The 19,702-nt window shown below is 41.0% G+C and overlaps 2 protein-coding genes across 3 annotated transcripts in view; one reads left to right on the forward strand and one right to left on the reverse strand.

The window, feature by feature from the left end:
* Nucleotides 1-13,550, reverse strand: part of LOC144713120 (ARM repeat superfamily protein) — a 33,228-nt gene extending 19,678 nt beyond the window's left edge. Inside the window, exons 1-5 of one of the 2 annotated variants that reach the window (XM_078587617.1) lie at nt 13,101-13,544; nt 12,070-12,242; nt 11,281-11,448; nt 4,435-4,545; nt 4,282-4,359 (exon numbers count right to left, since the gene is read on the reverse strand). In XM_078587617.1, coding sequence (XP_078443743.1) covers nt 4,282-4,359; nt 4,435-4,545; nt 11,281-11,448; nt 12,070-12,242; nt 13,101-13,248 — 678 coding nt within the window. In that variant the 5' untranslated portion in view covers nt 13,249-13,544. Of the gene's footprint in view, nt 1-4,281; nt 4,360-4,434; nt 4,546-11,280; nt 11,449-12,069; nt 12,243-13,100 lie in introns of both variants that reach the window. The other variant, XM_078587625.1, reaches the window with a different exon arrangement.
* Nucleotides 13,551-14,903: 1,353 nt separating this feature from the next.
* LOC144716977 (uncharacterized) lies at nt 14,904-17,452 on the forward strand. The gene is made up of 4 exons (XM_078592271.1): nt 14,904-15,146; nt 16,644-16,756; nt 16,922-16,995; nt 17,140-17,452. Exons 1-4 carry the CDS (start codon nt 15,089-15,091, stop codon nt 17,360-17,362), a joined length of 468 nt encoding a protein of 155 aa, XP_078448397.1. The 5' UTR covers nt 14,904-15,088; the 3' UTR covers nt 17,363-17,452.
* Nucleotides 17,453-19,702: the final 2,250 nt, after the last annotated feature.

The raw sequence follows: 19,702 nt of genomic DNA on the forward strand, positions 1-19,702 counted from the left end.
ATTTAGGTCATTTGGACCTTTGCAATCCCTTTAAATAGAGCAGCCCTCCCTTGAGGAGGGCAGCCCGCCAAGTATCACAAAGAATGTTTCTGGCTCCCACCGACGACGTCGATTCCGCCGGACCCCTTCCGTAGGCGACGTCCACTCCGCCTGCCCCCACCTGCCGTAATCCATCCCGGCACGCCAACAACCATCCCGGCGCCTTCTCCCTCCCTCCCCGCCTTCTCCCTGATACGAACCAACAGGTTCGTATCAAGCTTCCAACACCATTATAGTCCTTGTTAAAGTGTATCACATGCACGTCACGTGATACATCATCTGAAATATGAAACTAGCCATTACAACGACACCTGTATCTATATTCACCTGAAATCAAATACTCTCATATGGTTTTTAGTTTGCTCTTCTTTGGTTTTCTTTCTCTCATTGCCCTAAGATTCTTTCTCCTTCTCGATAGCTCTCTACGTCTGCATCTATCTTCCCTATATCTTGGCAGTCCTTAAATCCACAAATCCAGACACTTTCCTTCTTACTGCTTTCCCTCTTACTGCTACTGCCTCTGCTGCGACTGACGACTCTTTATTGTGATGGCATTTTTTAGTTTTGGGTCATTTCTTGTTTTTAGTCATTATTTCCTCTAAGTGAACCATGTGTTATTACCAGACTGATAGGCCCCTGATAATAACCTATCAGCAGCCGGCCAGGGGAGTGGGCCAGTCTGGGCCAGTGCTTTTAAGAGGGGAGGCTATTGGGTGAGGGGGCTGATATTAGGGTGGCATCTGGCTGGAAGGAAATTGTAGACAGGAAGATCAGGTCGACACCAAGGTCCATTGGCCCTCTCTCCCTGTCCCCCTGTATCCCTCCCTCCACCTCTCTTGATCTCTCACATACACGCACCACGTGGGGGTTCCATCACTCAGATGGTTCCTTACTCGTTTGTCACTCGTCAGTGAGGGAAGGATACTGGAAATTGTGGACTTTGTGATTTTTATTTATTTATTAGCATCATATTTTGGAGTTTCTCTCTCTGGCTGAGTTCGGCTTACCAAGCTGTCGTGGCCATTCTCACAATAACCATGGCTCAGATGCTGCCATGGCCACTTTCATTTGCACCGAGCCTCCATCACCATTATAATCCTCATAGAAGCAAATGTAGACGCTTCCCCTCTTGTTGTCACCACCTCTGCTGCAACTGTCGCCTCGTTACTGTGATGGCATTTGTTAGTTTTGGGCCCTTTCCTGTTCTTAGTCAATATTTATTTTATCTAAGCGGGCCATGTGTGACATGATATTGAATTGTATCTGTTGATCTTGCAGAATGTAACAGAAATATTGGCAATGATTCTTGAAATATCCAGAATCAAAGTGTCAATTACAATTGACAGAATGATGTAGCTAGGAGGAGATGAGGAGAGGAGTGACCAAGCAAGAGAGAAAGAGAGAATCTTGTGATCGCCCTCATGGTGCAGTTGTCCACTGATCGATGGGAGAACTCCAACAAATGTAGAGAGAGACAGAGAGAAGGAAGAGATGGAGAGAGAGAGAGAGAACAAAGAGGGAATCAAAGAAAACAAGGGAAGGATAACTCATGATGATTTTTCTGCCTGGGGATAATTTACTTTTAAGTGTTTATACAGTTGCGAAGTCACGGGCCTTGGCCTCCTTGCGCTGATAGACGGGTCATGACACGATATCGGGCCGCCATTTAGTGTGATACCGGCATGGTATCATATCAATGTTATTAGCGGACAACCTTAATTCAATTTTAAACAAACTCAGGTTCATGGGTCGCATATCTTAAGAGATTCATGAGACTTTTCTTCTTTCAGCCACTTATTCTCCACATGAGGAATAAGTGACTTCAGCTAGAGGGCCCGGGCCCAATTTTATGTACACTGGTTTTCAAACCAGTTTTCACCTAAATGGAAAAATGAGGCTCTATTCCTTTTATTTGTCAAAACCCTAGCAGCCGGGAGCTGGAGGCGTGCTGACCGCAGAGCACAGGAATACAAGATTTTTCTCACAACACTCTTTTCTTGTGTCAGCACCCTCCTGTGCTGGCCTTGAGGCCTCTACTACAGATAACGACACTGCCCCTGCCTATGGTTACTGGCTGCCAGGTTTGAACCCAAGAGCACCTTTTTCTTTGGCCCATGCTTTGAGCCTAATCGAGGGCCCTGCGAGGCAGGCATAAGGTCCCTCATGGGCCTTGGCTGGGCCTGAACAAGTCCCCTTCCTTGGGCCTGCAGGGGGACCTATCCTAGGACTTCATTTGGATCTAACTTCATGACATGTGACGAATTTTGATGGAAGGGTTAACGGTAGCAAGAATAGTCCGGGGAAAGGACATAGGAGAGGTTACTGCCAAGAGGCCATTGGAGGAGAGGATGCAGTGGCAGGCCATCAGAGGAAAGGATGCTGCAGAGAGGCCATCGGAGGATAGGATGCTGTAGCAGGCAATCGGACGAAAGGACGCTACGGAGGGGCCATCAGAGGAGAGGACGATGCATATTGGCCATTGGTGGTCGACAACATCAGAGAGGGCAGCCCCCCTATTTCTTCTCTCTGAGAAAAGGGCATTATGCTGCGGAAAGGGCACTAAGCAGGAAGTATTACGAAGTTCGACCTCTTTGCCTCTTCTCCCCTCGCCATCTCAGTCCCTCACTTGTCCTCTACAATCCTCGTCCTCGTGCTCGTCAACTCTTCACCACGTCCTCAGGCAGCTCGTCCCTGGTCGATCCATACCTCCTCTGTCCGTCCTCTTCCCTGATCACTCCCATTTCCCTCTCCATCCCTGGAACCCTCCTCGTCTTCCCTGACCTCTTCCCATCTCTATCCATTTGAGATTTTTATTATCAGAATTACGTCAACAACCATCCCGTGAGGAATGTATCAATGAGGAGACCCTTTGAGAAAGGATCCAGGTTAGGGAATGGTAGGGGATGTCCTTGGTCTCCTGGGACGTGATTTGTAGACCCATGGATTAGAGAGGGGGAATCTTCTTTTTGGCAGGGCAGGTGACAGATCTTCCACCCAAACCCAAGAACTTTTCCGTGCCAAACATGAGGATGTCTTCATATGTGGATATTGGTGGGACGACTGGTCAGTTCGAAGAATCCTACAAATGGATTTTTCACACCTTTCTCTTTGCATGGAATTTCATGCTACTGTTAAGGAATGTAGGAATGGCACATGGAATCTGATCTTGGAGGGTGCTCTGTCGAACCAGAGGGTGGGTGAATTGTTCTACTGCAGTCAATATTACATCTCAGACCTTTGAGCAGGACACGAGATGGATGAGAGTGGAGAGACACCTCCTTTTTCATCCAGGATGTCTACATTAAGAGTGTCACTGATGGAGGAATCGCAAACCATCAACACATGTGGGCATATACAGGAGTGGATCCTTGGAAACCTCCTGTTTAGGTGGGAACTTGTGATACAAGTCCACCAGAAGACAATGTTACCAGATGTCTCGGCAGAATGCGCTATGTGCACAAGGGTGAGGAAGACTGCTCTCACCCTTTCTTTGCATTTTAATTTGTCCATGAGAAATGGGCCTCTCAGAAGATCCCACGGGTGGATGTCTTCTCTGGAAAGGCTTTCTGGGGCTCTCTCAGAAGAGGCAGGTCCAGGAGGAAAACAAAGTGAGAAGGCTCCTCGCGATGCTAGGGTTATATGGCTGCATCGTAATGAGGTCATTATTAAAGGCCAAGCTGCCTCAACAGACAATGTTCTTCATGACCTGGAGAGATTTGTGTGATAATACTTTCTGGTCATCTGTTGCATTGCAAGTCCATATGTATTAATAGCATCAGGTTGATCAATGATCTCAGGTGATCTTCTTCATTTTCTTTGAAAAAAGGAAAGGAAAGAAAGCAGAAAGAGGAGGAAAAAAGAAGGCCAGAGGAGACACAGAAGGGAAGGATGAATTGAGGAAAATGATCGACAAATAGAGATGATACAAAGGAGAACCAGTTAAAGACCAAATATTCTGAGAGATAAGAAAAGGGGAAATATGGGAAGTAAAGAAGTAAAAAGACATGAGGAAGAGAGGCAGACAGTAAGGGAGCAAACTATGATAGAAAAGATTAAAAGGAGAGTTACAAGAAAAAATTAGATAGAGACATGAAGAGGGAGAGTGTCAAACAGATCGCGCATCTAAGGAAGAAAATGTCAGGGAGAGAGGAAATGCCAGAGAGGAAGAAACAATAACACATCAAGAACCTAAAAAAGAAAATCTTAAATAAATTTTTAACTGGGTGTTTGATGAAAACTTACAGTGAAATACAAGAACTTGCATATAATGAGTATCATTTGCTCCTCCTCCTTCATGCTAGGTCCTCTAATTGACAAAACCTGCGAAGCGTGTTTTTTATTAAACTGAGGAAAACAAAGAAATGAAAAGGCATAATAGAAACTTTCTTCCATTACCTTATCAATTAGAAGACCAAATAATGGTTGCAGCGTCACAATGATCTCCTTCGTGATAAGCTCTAGCTGCACAGGCACGGGCTCCTTGGGAAGTTTTGGATTCAGGAAGTACTGAAAATTTCATCAAGGAAAAAAATGATATTTAACGTTTATATTAGACTCAAACATGCCCAAGTTTTCCCACTACAGATCAAGCAAACTAGATAAGAAAATATGACATAAGAAAATAGATATTCTAAAAGAAGTTGTGTTAATGTTAGGCAGCTCCGTCCATGCTCCTTTTCCTGTACATTCATGTGCAGGATTTTTATCTTCTTTATCTTACAACCCTGAAGTTTGGGTATTTCGAGATATACCTTATGAATATCTTAACTTTGTTTATGGGTCTACATACAGATATAACTGGGGCCGGCCTGTTTTGTTGTAACTTGTATTTATACAGGTCTTCTAAAATTAATAGAGTGAGATTTTTCATTCAGCGACCCAAAGGCATCGGCATCTGTTCCCCAGAGAGAAGAGAGAGTGAAAACAGCTCCCTGGGGGTCTGACATGGTTTTAGAGCTTAAAGCCGGTTGATCAGGACTTCTTTGTCTTCATCCTCTTCTTTGCCTGTATCATCTCTGCAAGTGGAAGAGGTAGATGGAACCTGCACATGACATTAAGGTGTGGTTGGCTGTTTTTTATTGCACATGAGTTGCTCTTGTTTGGCAACTGGTAGTTTAGAGACTTTGGGAGCATGGAAGGATAGCATTAAATGGAGCATGGGAGCATGTAAGCATAGCAGGAAGCATAGCAGGAGTTGCTCCCTGCCATCTCCTCAGTGTCGGCACCTGAGGAGAAAGAGCATGTGCTTGTTACCTTGACAAGTATCCGGGAGAAACTATGCTTCAATGGAAGGAATTGTAACAAAGAAGGCGGATGGAAACCACACGGGATGCTGAGCAATCCGAAGAAAAGATCTGCAATGGAGCAAAACAAGGCAAAAGGTCTCAAAGGTGATGCCAAAGACAACTTGTGGCGTCTTCATTTCAAGAAAAGAAGATGTGTCAAGGATAACTTTTGGAAGCTCTATGGGATATTAAATCACTAAGGAAAGGTCTATGTGGCAGTAACTCAACCTCCAGAGAAGTCAGAGGGACGATCAAGGGTGAAGGAAGGAACAGGAGGCCAAGGTTGGGTCAAAGACATCATGAAGATAAAGGAAGAGCTGAAAAATCTGAAGAATCAGTTTAACCTTGCTGGCATGTGAGATATTGTTTCCCTTGGAACTCTTGTTTTCCTTACATCTAAAAGATCTATGAAATTTGACCTTGGAGCAATGTTTCCAAATATGAAAATTTGGCTTAGGATCTCAAATAGAATCACAATGTATCTCTTGTACAGATCATGACTACACGATGAAACAAAAGACTAAATGATATCTCCATCAAGAGATCTCCTCCAAGAGGCAGCTGCTCCTGCTGCTCTAGTCTCTTGATTGCATGGAATGACTTTAAAAACGTCTTGAAAACGAAATTCTGACTTTCTTCTTCCCCCCATGCTTTATTTAAAACGTTCTCCCACATGTGCCAGTTTATCCGCACATGTGTCCAGCAGACGACCTTCCTCTTGTGCCTCATGCAGTCCATTCTTGAAAAGAATGAATGAAACGCACCTGTGTCACAGAGATTAGCAAACGATAGTCCCTATAAACTTATGATTGATCGTGACAGATCAGGGCCAGATGAGTGGGCATGCTAAAAGACAATGGGCTACTGTACCTGTAAGATGAGTCAACCTGTTGGTCGATGAGGTGGCAGGATGCAGAACGGAGCCGAAGCTGGAGTGTATTTGCCTTTATCACAGTCGACTTGGACATCCTTCTTATATTTTGAAAAACAGGTTCCCGAAATTGTTTAATGAGTAGCGGGTTGGTCAAAATGTTTTATGAAATTGCAGAAGAGTAAGGTTCCTCTGTATCAGATACATAATAATGTACGGTGTCCTATCCAATTACAAAAGTATCCGGACATCCATTTTCATTGATGATAGACACCAAGTTCATATGGGTGTATCTACTCAAGTCTAAGTCAGAAGTGGGGGACATTACTGTAAGATTCGTGCAGATGAGACGTACCCAATTTGGAGTGGTTGTCCGACATTTCAGATTGGATAATGCACACGACTTTATTAGTTACACCACCTCAACGTATTTTAATTTTTGTTTTGAATGAACTCAACGTATTTTAATCAAAAAAGGATAATGCATGAGCCATCATGCGTATAAATGCCGAAGCAGAATGGATTCCCAACACGAAGATTGCGACGCAAACCAACCGCAATCTGCATGAATCCAATGGTAGATATAATGCAATAGTACGTACCAATTCAAGATCGATTTACAGAAAGCATCCAAATCTTCTTCAAGAAGCTAGGAAGAACCCCCACTGATGAAGTTGATCGCCAACTGATACAGTCTCCTCGAACAAGCAATCCCGATGCAGCCTCTTGCCTCAAGAATGCTGTCTCTCGTGCTCATAATCGGAATCACCAAGCGCCGCCCTCTCCCTAACCTCATCGGCCTTCCCTTCTCCTCTTCTGGTACATTCCAAGAAGATGCCCCCATAATCCCCATCTTCCCTTTATTTATATAGGTTCATTGGCGGTACATTTTCCCACCTTATTGGGCGTTACAACCATTGGTCATTGATGAATGTATATGCCAATAAAGATGTAAAAGTGTTTTTTAATAGGCACATTAGTTAACTGTGTAATGGGCTTATTATCACATTAGCCGATCGGCTCAAATGCCAGATCGTGTAAGTAATGGCTAGTCAAACTAGCTGTTACAAATTAGCCATTATGGCGAGCCAGTATGGCACTTGTATATATAGACTGATTTTTTTTTTGAAACATGTATATATTGACTGATAAGATCCTTGAGAGGATCCTCAACCTATCTAGGGATAATATCGTCATGTTAGCCCACAGGGACGTTCTAGCCATTTGCTGTTATGTATTTCCCTTGAAATAGGGATGCCCTCCCTTTAGGAGGGCAGCCAAGAAAGAAGAAGAAGAATGAAGTAGTCCCTTGTCTCTCCTCTCCTCTTCTAGGCCTGGTCTCCCTCTCTCCCTCTACGATCCCCGTTCTCGAGATCGTCTCTACCTCACCGCGTCTTCGGGCGGCTCGTCCCAGGCTGATCCCCACCTCCTCTGCTCGGCCTCCTCTCCGATCCTTCCCGTTTCTCCTGTCTACCCCGGGAACTTCTACCTCTTCTTGTCCTCTATCGTCCCTCCGATACGAGCCCAGATCAAGGATCGTATCATAGACCATGTGTCATCTTAATGAAATGTTCTTTTCGCGATTCTGTTCCTCTACTCTTCTCGTCTTTTTCACTCTCTTCTCAAGGCATCAATATAGAATCGACAATCATGTTGACTCGTTCAGTATTCTTTCTTGGGATCGCAGCAGATCGGTCATATAGTTGAGACTGCACGGGTGTTGCTTTTCCAGAAACATGCTCCCAAAATGTTTTGAGAAGAAGCTGTTATAACGATAACACATCTGATTAACAGGATGCCCTCCGCAGCCCTGTCATTAAGAAGTTCACTGGAGCTGATGGACGCAACGCACCACCATGAGAAGTTGAGGACTGAATTGAGGCCTCCAAAATTTGGCTGTGGTATATGTACACGATCAGTGAGGTGTGTTATGGTGGGATACTCATTTACACACAAGCGGTAAAGATGTTTTAATCCAGTTAACAGAAGATTCTACATCTTCTTAGATGTCAAATTTAGTCATGCAAAAGCCTATTTCAGAGATCAGAAGACTCTGAACAGTGGGTAAGAACCCGTTTAGGGAGATGCGGCACAAGGAGTAATATTTAATCCCACACTGGCAGGAATGGAGACACTTGAGGCTTGACTGAACTAGAAATGGACGAGCACCAAACATCGTCCAACATGATGATTAGGTACTATGCGAAACAAACTTCTCAAATATATCATGCATGATCCAATGTCTTCCTCTGATCGGATGTCTTCTTCAAGTGATCTTCTCACGGCATTCATTCTCTCTCAGCCTTCTAGAGATTTTTCTTTCTTCTATCCCTCTTCTTTGTATGTCCTCCAAGATTCAAACGGAACAACAATCATCAGCTAGCGGGAGTGATTAGCAGTAGGTGTATCGCCGTATTTTTTCTTTCTTGGAATTTTTATCCCTATAAATGGCAGGGTTTTGTCTTTGATCTGATAGCATGCTCTCGGGACCTGCTGAATATATATATATATATCTATTTATATATATATATGTATGTAAAACATGGTGTTTGTACAAGTTCAGTCATGTGTCGGGTTACTTGGCCCATTACCAGATTGGGCCGTCCACCTGTATTGGATAAGTCCAATAACGGATAAGTAACGGCTAGTTTAAACTAGCCATTAATAGCCGTTGACTAGCCGTTATAAAACAGGCTATATAATGTACTCTTTGTGTAAAATGAAAGTTTGACGTTTTGTGTGTTTTCTCTATACTCTTGCTTTATTCCCTGCATCCTTGGGAAGAATCTGCATATTCGTCACATGACAAGGAATTCCATGGGAACAATATTGAAGTTTGTATTGCCGATTCAAAGGGAAAAGACTCATTTGATCATCAAAATATTCAAGTTTCGAAGGCTGTTGGCTCGCTCGGTGGACAAGAAGAGAACCGGGACTTGAAGGGATGTAGTTTAGGAAGAGGGAGAGGGAGAGGAGAAGGAAAACCTTGGCAGCAAGATGGGGATTGGCCATGCCCAAATACAAGCTGTGGAAATGTGACTTTTGCCTTCCATGGCGTTTGCAATCGATGTGGGACTGCTCGGTCTGCTGGGCACGGAGGTAAAGCTTCGGGAGGCGGTTTAGGAAGGGCTCAACCTGGCAGCGATGCTGGAGGGCGTGGTAAAGAAGTTGGTGGGCCTACTGGCCTTTTTGGCCCAAATGATTGGCCCTGCCCAATGTGTGGAAACATTAATTGGGCTAAAGCAATTGAAATGCAACATTTGTAATACCAACATGCCTGGTCAGAATGAAGGTGGTGTGAGGTAAATGATCTTTGCATGCTGTGCATTATTTGCAGTCTTCTTTTTAGATGATCTTTTTTCACATATCCCCTTTTCATGTGCATTATTCCCTTTTGCCTCCTGATTTCTGTTCCCTGCTGTTATTTTGTCTGCTAGTTCTGGCCGATTCTTGCGACAACTTCAAATTATTTTGAGCATGTCATGTTTTTATTGTGTTGCGCATCATTTGTTGTATTTTTATGTATGGTCTGATTATCCAGTCAGCCTTTATGTTAACGCTGATTATCTAGTTTTATCAATATGCTTCTTCCATGGATTGTTTTTCCTGCTTAAGGAGGAGGAATATCCCAAGTAGGGGGAGTAATAGCTTCAGAAGGGGGAGAGATTGCTGATGGTAAAGAAAATGAATGGCCAATTGCCTTGAGAAAAGGAACTACAGCATGTGTGAAACCTGTACCTTATGACATGGTAAATTACCTGAATTATCAGAATATTCCACTTGAACACAAAGTATTTCTTACGAACGTCCAAGATGTTCCCATTCCAAAGAATCCCAAGGATGCAATGAAGAACATTAGGTGGAAGGAAGGAATGGATGAAGAGATGAGAGCCTTGTTAGAAAATAATACTTGGGAAGTAGTTGAATGTCCGAAAGACAAAAGACCCATAGGTTGTAGATGGGTATATACAATTAAATGCAAATCAGATGGCAGTCTAGACAGATATAAGGCACGGCTTGTAGCTCGAAGTTATACTCAGACCTATGGAATTGATTATCAAGAAACCTTTGCTCCAGTAGCAAAGATTAACACTATTAGAATATTAATCTCCCTAGCAGTTAATCTAAACTGGCCATTAAACCAATATGATATTAAAAATGCTTTTCTCCATGGAGATTTAAAGGAAGAGATCTACATGGAGGTTCCCCCAGGATACAAAGATGAAGAAAAACAAGGTAAGGTATGTAGACTTAAGAAAGCACTCTATGGTTTAAAGCAATCTCCTAGGGCGTGGTTTGGAAGATTCACTCAAGCTATGAAAGTGTCGGGATATAAACAGTGTAATGGGGAACACACATTATTCTTCAAGAATCAGAATTTAAATCTGATTACTATTTTGATAGTATATGTAGATGATATTATAATTACTGGAAATGATCTAGAAGAAATAGGATTACTAGGAAAGCATCTGGATAAGAATTTTCGAGTCAAACAGTTAGGACCCCTTAATTATTTCTTAGGAATTGAATTTATGCGATCAAATGAAGGTATTTTAATGACTCTGCAGAAATATATATTTGATCTCCTTGATGAAACTAAACATAAAAACTGCCATGTCAATGAGACACCAATTGAGGTTAACCATAAGTTAACTATTAATGAGGAAGAACCTAGAATAGAAATTAGATCATATCAGAGTATTGTAGGAATTGTTATATTTCTCACATACGAGACCAGATATATGTTATGCGGTAAATGTCTCAAGTCTCTGCATCCTTGGGAAGAATCTGCATATTTGTCAGGACCAAAGTGTTCCAACCACCTAGCTCTTTTCTTTTCTTACCCCCCTCTTCATTTTTTTGTCTAACTCTGCACTCTATCTCCTTCCCCTATGGAGTTCAACAAAACCAATAATATTCTATAATTACATGACGTGAGGGTCATATATGCAAACTACGTTACCTGAAGATGAATGCCGATAAAAGTTATACTGAACAAAACGCAGCCCTTCATGAAACCCAAAATGATGAACCATTTTAAAATGAAAAATCAACTACATAAACACAAGGGAGAGTGATGCACACCTGGAAGGGCTTGATAATCGATTTAAGAACTTCGAGGGTATTTATGGGGTTCCATTCTGATCCAGTGGGGTAAGCTGAAAGGCTTTTCAGGATGATAGCTTTCATTTGCGGAATAAGTTCAGGCCAGGAGTTTTTCTCAACAAAGTCCTTGAGGACAACAAAATGAAACTGCAAAAACGAATTTCTCATAGTGAGAATATTTTTTGGCATAAGCAAATATTTAAACTTAATCCTACAACCAACTGCATCCAGCTTAACATCAAGTGAGTTGAAAATACAAGAGGAATTTAAGGGTGACGTTAAAGTAACATGGCAGGAGGAAGTTCATAGATTGAGTACTCATATCAAAAAATAAAATCTAGTATTTTGTCAGTTTTCAGCTGATCACTGAGGAGAAGGATCAGCAAGTGAGACTTGTTGTTCTTCCCACTGCCTCCTCTAGCTGTCGTAACACTAACCGCCAAGAGAAAGAGAGAGAGACTCAACCAGAAAATGACTTATATTTGATTAAGGACAGTTACCCGGTCCTTATACCGCGTTGCATTGATTGGGTCTCCAAGGACCCCATATGGTGGATCTGAACTAAACGGATCTCATAAGGATAGTTATACAATATACTGAGATACAAAATTTAGTACGAAAATTCTTCAAAAAAAAAAAAGCGAGAAAAAGAGTAAAAAGAAAAGGAGCGCCTTCTGACATCTTTCCACACGCCCAGATTAAGAAAATGGCACTTTCTAGTAATAGATATCTGAAGAATGAATGCAGAGTTGGATATCAAGCACGTACTGCCTCAACCAAAATCTTCAGAATGGCAGGTTCACTCTGAAGCAATGCCTGAGCAAGCTGATTCCTGTACGCAAAACGACCCTCGGGAGATGAATTATCTCTAGCCATCAAACGTTTCGTATAATTTTTCAGATATGTTGCTGCCGCCATTCTCTGGCTGCCCGTCGTTCCACCTGATTTTGACAAAAATATTTTAAGTGATATATCTGCATAGAAGATTTATGCATAAAATTTGAAACAGTTCGTGAACATTACCCAATAGATATGATTTTGTGATATTTCCTTCAAAGTAGGAAACAAATTCCAATTATGTGTAACTAAAACTTCCAATCAAGTAATAGCAAAAACAACAGCTTTAATAAAACCAGTCGAGACGCTTATCTGGGTTGCATTGGCTTCTCTGCAAATGCAATTCTCAATGAAACATAAGCAAGGTAATTCAGATTCTTCATAGAGAGGACAGATCATAGATACCCAAACTTGATGATAAATCATACGTTCCGTTGCAGAGGAACATTAGTATCTCATTGCTAAAAATAAAGATCATTGAAAAACTAGACATGTTATTCGGATATCTATGAACTCTCCATCTCATAACATTGTAGCATCTCTCTCTAACTGTCTACCTCTCTGCCTAAGTGGGTCATCTTTCTAAAGGACGTGTTATTTGGAGATCTAAGTGTCCTCTCTCCGACTGTTTCCTCTTTACCGGAATAAAATTACAAAAGTTTGGGTTTTTCATGAACGAATTCCATGATCTTCGCTTGATTCTTCTTTATTTTCTTTCGGGCATTCGAGCAGTCAATCTAAAGGGTAGTCTCAAACGATCTTCAAAAACTTTAAAAAGTAATCTTCCACGCACCAATAGATATAGCAATAAAATTACAAAAGATTGGGCTTTTCATGAACGAATTCCATGATATTCGCTTTATTCTTCTTTATTTTCTTTCGGGCATTCAAGCAACCAATCTAAAGGGTAGTCCCAAACGATCTTCAAAAACTAAAAAAAAAAAGGAAATCTCTCCACGCACCTATAGATAGAGCAATGAGGGTCTCCGGGAAACCGGGTGTTCTAGTAAAACGATCAAGGCCCTCCGTTGCTGAAGATATCAGGTTCTTATCTGGGCTGAGCGTGTCATCCAAAAGCCGGGCAATCTCCAAGAACAAGGCATCCTCCATAGCCTCCTTCAACCCTTGTAAGAGCTCAAACTGCAGCTTCTTCTTCTTCTTCTTCTTCTGAGTAAAAGAGATGAAGAAAAACTGGATTCTGGAAGAGGGGAGTGGCGGGAAACGAGATGTATTCAGATTTCAGAGTGAGAGAGAGAGTCCTGCAAAGTTTAAGGAGAAGAAGAGCAAGTTCAACTGAAGTTAGAAAGATAGAGAGAGAGAGAGAGAGAGAGAAAGAGTAAGATATATGATAAGAGTGACCCACTAAGAGAGAACAAACTTGGTGAGATTTAGAGTAAGAGTGAGTCAATCATAGAGAGAGAGAGAATAGACTTGGTGAGATTTAGAATAAGAATGAGATACTCATAGAGAGAGAGAGAGGATAACTTGGTGAGATTTAGAATAAGAGTGAGTCAATCATAGAAAGAGAGAGAGAGAATAAACTTGGTGAGATTTAGAATAAGAATGAGCGACTCATAGAGAGAAAGAGAGACTAAAGTTAGTGAGATTTAGAGTAAGAGTGACCCACTGAAAAGTCAGACTAAACTTGAATAGATTTATGAAAAGAATGACCCACTTCAAAGAGAGATAGATAGGGAGAGAATAAACTTGGTGATTTTTATAATAAGAATATTCCACTCAAAAAAAGAGATAGAGAGAGACGGTCAGATTTAATAAGAATGACCCACTGAAAGAGAGGGAGAGACAAAACTCGGTGAGACTTATAATAAGAATGAGACCCACAAAGAGAGAGAGAGCGAGATTTGGAATAAGAATGACCCTCTTAGAGAGACAGAGATAGAGGTGAAAGCTAATCTCAACTGCTAATAATAGGAATTCATGTACCCTTTTCAACGCTGATTGGCTGACAAGAGAGTGAGAGAGAAGAAAGAGAGTGAGTGAGAAGAAGAGACCCGCGTATCATTCCCACGTAACCCAAACTCGACTACTGTGTTTCTTCATTCTCTCCCTCCCTCTCTCTCTCTACCTCTGCTCTCTCTCTCTCTCTAGCGAGGTGCTCTGGCCATAGCGCCAAAGGAGGTGAAGGTGAACGGAGTTAAGGCGGAGGCCGAGCTCGAGAAGGCGACCATGGGGGGGAGGCTACGCTGGCGAGTAGACATGGTCGTTATGTGCTGTTCGTTTGAAACGAACAAAAAATTCGCACAAAAGAACCGCACAAGGCCTTGTTCTTTGTTCTGTTATTTTTCTTTTTCAAAAACGAACGAAATTCGCACATTCGCACAAATTCGCACATTCGCACAAAATTAGACAAAAATTCGCACACAGCGAACAAAAGAACCGCACACGGGTCTATGAGATGTTCTGTTCGAATTCGTTTTTGTTCTGCTCGGAAAACCGAACAGAACGTAGAAGGCCTGTTCTGTTCTGTTATTTTTCTTTTTCAAAAACAAACGAAATTTGTTGGCGAGTAGACATGGTCGTCATGTGCTGTTCATTTAAAACGAACAGAAAATTCGCACAAAAGAACCGCACAAGGCCTTGTTCTTTGTTCTGTTTTTTTTTTTTTCAAAAACGAACGAAATTTACACATTCGCACAAATTCGCACATTCGCACAAAATTAGACTAAAATTCGCACAAAGCGAACAAAAGAACCGCACACGGGTCTATTCGTTCTGTTCGAATTCGTTTTTGTTCTGTTCGGAAACCAAAAAGAAGGAATTTGGGGAGAAGAGTTTGAATTTGGGGAGGGAGGTGCTCGGACTGCGAAGAGAGAGAGACAAGGTCAGAATCAGCGCGCTGGACAAGGAAGATAGAGTGCGGTGCGGAGAGGGCGTCGCCCACGGCGGAGAGAAGGCGATACTGAGGAAGGAGGTTGTTCTCGAGGCCGCCATGAAGCTGGCCGCGGAGGCCTGGAGAGAAGAGATTCAGGCCTGCATCGACTCGCTAGGTGAGTGCGATACTGACCTTGGAATTGTTCGCGTATTTTAATTTTTTTTCCCTGCTCTGTATTTTGTTCTTCGTTGGATCATTGGATTGGATTTGGTGGTTTTTTATTTTCCAGTGAGCTGTTTGGGAGTTCTGTTGAAGCGAGTGGTTGGAGTTGTTGGCGTTTTTTTTAATTGTTCTATCTGTTGTGCATCGTTTAATCCTTCCATTTGATTTGCTGGGTTTTCTCTTTTGCATTGAGCTATTTGGGAATTCTGTTGAATCGAGTGGTTGGAATTGTTGGCATTTTTTTTAACTGTCCAATCTTTTGTTCTTCGTTTAATCCTTCCATCTAATTTTGGTGGTCTTTTCTTTGCCATTGAACTGTTTGGGAATTCTGTTGAAGCGAGTGGTTGGAACTGTTGGCTTTTTTTTTTACTTTTTTATCTTTTGTTCTTCGTTGAATCACTGGATTTAATTTTGGCGGTTTTTTCTCTGCCATTGAGCTGTTTCGGAATTCGGTCAAAGAGAGTGGTTGGAAACGTTGGCGTTTTTTTCTTTTCACTGTTCTATCTTTTGTTCTTCCTTGAATTCTTGGATTTGATTTTGGTGGTTTTTTCTTTGCCATTGAGCTATTGTCGAATTCACTTGAAGCGAGTGGTTGGAATGGTGGGCATTTTTTTTATCCTGCTCTTTCTTTTATTCTTCGTTGAATCATAGGATTCGATTTTGGTGGTTTTTTATTTTCAACTGAGTTATTGTGGAATTTAATTGAAGCAAGTGGTTGGAATGGTGGGCGGGTTTTGTATCCTGCTCTCTTTTATTCTTCGTTAGATTCTTGGATTTGATTCGGTGGATTTTTCTTTGCCATTGAATTATTGTGGAATTCAGTTGACTTTAGTGAAGAATTCGACTTCAATTATACTAGAGGAGATGAAACAGAGACCCATTTGTCACTATGTATGCCTATTAGTGGCAGCGTCAAAGTGAGAGTAATACAATTTTCAAGATGCAGACAACTTTTATTTCCTATTTCCTGTTTTATTCTTTTTATTTGTAATTTCCCGTTTTAATTTTAGTAGCCAAACATAGAGCATCAATGAGTGGAACGTTATCCAAGAAGTTAGAAAGTTATATAATGGTATTTCAAGATCTAAATATTATGGAACCCAAAGTTCAAAGGTCTTTTGACATAAAAGCAAGATCTTAGAAATAGTCAGCTCAGAAGACTGAGAAGGGTTAATGCATAATAATACAACAATTTAGGGATTACTAATGAATACTATGTGAGTTTTTGTGCGAAATTGTGCATATGAAATGCAGTGAAGAACAATGTCATTGAGGATTCCAAATTCTAAATTTTTCCCAGTTTTTAATTCATTAAATTTCTCAAAAGATGTAGACATTAAAGCTGAAATTGCCTAACGTGGATCCGGCTCATGCTCTGAATCAAAGGAGAACAAAATAGTTTATCCGATAATATGCTGACAGATGATTTTTAAAATTCCCTTGATTACAGAGGAGCGGAATCAGAAACCGGCACTAAGTGGGGGGACAAGTGGGAAGAGAGATTCTTCTCTGCCTTTGGCGCCCGGAAAAGAAAGACGTGACATATATCTCCCACCGATGACCGTACGCTCCTCCACTGGTTCATGAATATTGAGTAATAATTTGTTTTTAAAATATCTCTAGGGTGGTCGAGAGCTTGAGGAGAAGAGCACCTTGGAAATGGGTAGCTCCTTGGCTCGCTATCCTTGATTACGTTTTTTGTTAGTCATGGAGCTTCTCTGTTTGCAGAATGTTCACAATTACGGGAGGAGCACAATGGCGGAGAGCTGGAACATTATCGTCAATGAGGAGACCGACTACGAGTAAGTCAACATCTCAGGCTCGCATCGTTGACTTTTTCTTTATTCTCTCTCTCTATATGTGTGTCTTCCTGCTTTTTAACTCCATCTTTTCTCATATATATCTCTCTCTCTATCTTCCAGCTGATTGTCCATATCCTTGATTAGGTTTTCAGTTAGTCATGGCGCTTCTCCATTCGCAAAATGTTCATCAATGCGTGAAGAACATGACGGGGGAGAGCCGGAACATTATCGTCGACGAGGAGACCCACGACGAGTCAGTCAACATCTCAGGCTTGCGTCATTGACTTTTCATTATTATATCTCTCTATATGTTTGTGTGGAAGGGCTGAGACTCACTACGGGTGGGGGGATGCGGTGGGGGACTTGAGTCAACTGCTGTCTATTCACCCCACGCCGCGGTGCACAGATAAGAAAGTGAGGCCGATTGGTTGACAAGATAGTGACACAGTCATGCGAGCATTGCGAGCGGGCCCCCCTAGTTAGATTTAGAATAAGAATGACCCATTTATATATATATATATATAGAGAGAGAGAGAGAGAGACTAAATTCATTAGATTTCGATGAAAGACCCCTTCAGGCAGAGAGGGAGAGAGGGAGATGGAGAGAGAGCATGAGAAAAAGTTGGAGAGAGAGATGTCATACTATTACAAGATAGAGAGAACAGTAGATAAAATGGGACAGAGATGTAATAATATTATGAGATAAATAGAGAAAACTATATAAAGTTGGAGAGAGATGTAATCATTTTATGAGATAAATAGAGAAAACTATATAAAGTTCGAGAGAGATGTCATAATATTATGAGATTAATAGATATAAAGAGATAAATCTGGAGAGATGTCACAGTATTGTGAGATAAATAGAGAGATGAAGTTGGAGATAGGTGTCATAACATATGGGATAGAGAGAGCGAGAGATAAAATAGGATAGAGATGTCATAGTATAATGAGATAGAGAGAGCAGGAGACAAAGTTGGAGAGAGATGCCTCAGTATTATGATATAGAGAGTAGGAAACAAAGTTGGAGAGAGATGCCTCAGTATTATGAGATAGAGAGAGAGTAGGAGACAAAGTTGGGGAGAGATGCCTCACTATTATGAGAGAGAGAGAGAGGGAGTAGGAGTTAAAGTTGGAGAGAGATGCCACAATTTTACGAGGTAGAGAGAGCTTGAGACAAAGTAAGAGAGAGATATCATAATGTGAGAAGACAGAAAGAGATTGAGCATGAGACAAAGTTGGAGAGAGACGTTGTAATATTATGATAGAGAAAGAGAGTAATACACAGCCTTTGAGAGATGCCACAAAATTATGAGGCAGGGAGAGAAATAGCATGAGACAAAGTTGGAAAGATATGCCACAACTTTATGAGACAGAGAGAGAGCATCAGACAAAGTTGGAGATATGTCATATTATTATGAGAGAGATTGAAAGCAGGAGAAAAAGTTTGAGAGATAACATAATGTTATGAGAGATAGAAGAGACGTTTAATTTGTTATTGGGAGGAGGGTTCGAGAAAGGGTGCATAATGTTTTGAAATTATAAATTTTAAAAAATAAAAAAATAGAGTAAAAGGACATTCACATGATGACTATAGTAAAAACAATAACACCAAACTGTTGGGTTTCAATGTTGTGATTGGAATGAAACTTTAATGATTCTCACAATCAAAGACATATAACAAGATCACAATGGACCTTTAAAATCAATTATCAATTCATCTTGGCATGGATCAAATCTGAAATTTATCAGTTCCTTAAAGTGAAACATGTTGTTTTGTTCATGTGTCCATACCCTATATATATCCAATCGATCATTAGTACGTGAAATCTTATCCATCTTGACGAGAGCCATTTTCGAACTACTGTTATTATTACATCATTTTGATCACATTGGGGAGGGAGGGTACCTAATAAAAAAAGGAGAGGAAGGATGATTATCTTAAGAATTTGTCCTTAAGTGAATTTCATTTAAGGCTTTCTCCGATTTACACTTAATTTGAATTTATAATATAGCACCTAAACATTATGTATTCTAACGTCCAAATACCATTTGTGTGTGACCCTTGAGGCCATGTATTTATATAGTTCATTTATTTAATGGTTCAATAACATTTACTTGCCAGTCTTATTATTATTAACATATAGATTAATTAATAAATGATTAATTTAAGACAATAGATAGGTTATGATTTTAGCCCGTGGGGTGGCAACCTATGCTTTGAGCTCTTGAAGATAAAAAGGATCGACTCTTTCATAGAACCTTACTGTCACAGGCTTCTGCGTACATATAGTCCCTCATCCACTGTTGATTTTAGAACAACTTAGAATATGGTTAATTATTATACACAAATCAAGCATCCCAGTTAGTATTGATACAAGATGATAAATTTTCTTTGGTATTCCACTTGGCTAAGGACTTGATCACATCACTTCCTTGAGCTCTCCTCTCTTATACCAAGGTTGTATAATCAAATCTTGATCACTCAATCGCCTTTGTGTAATTCTCACTGCATTTGAACTAAGGTGTTTTGGAATTCCATTAATATGAAATCACATGCCATAATCAAAACACAACAACCCATCCATGTGATGTTGTTGGTGTATTAGGCCAAAGGATCTCTTAGTCGATCATGATGTGAATCAACATGACTGATAGTTGGGTATAAAAAGGGATCCCTATGGATAAATTCATCGAACTATGTCCCTAA

This window comes from Wolffia australiana, chromosome 1 (genome assembly GCF_029677425.1).
Source record: "Wolffia australiana isolate 7733 chromosome 1, ASM2967742v1".
Taxonomy (NCBI): domain Eukaryota; kingdom Viridiplantae; phylum Streptophyta; class Magnoliopsida; order Alismatales; family Araceae; genus Wolffia; species Wolffia australiana.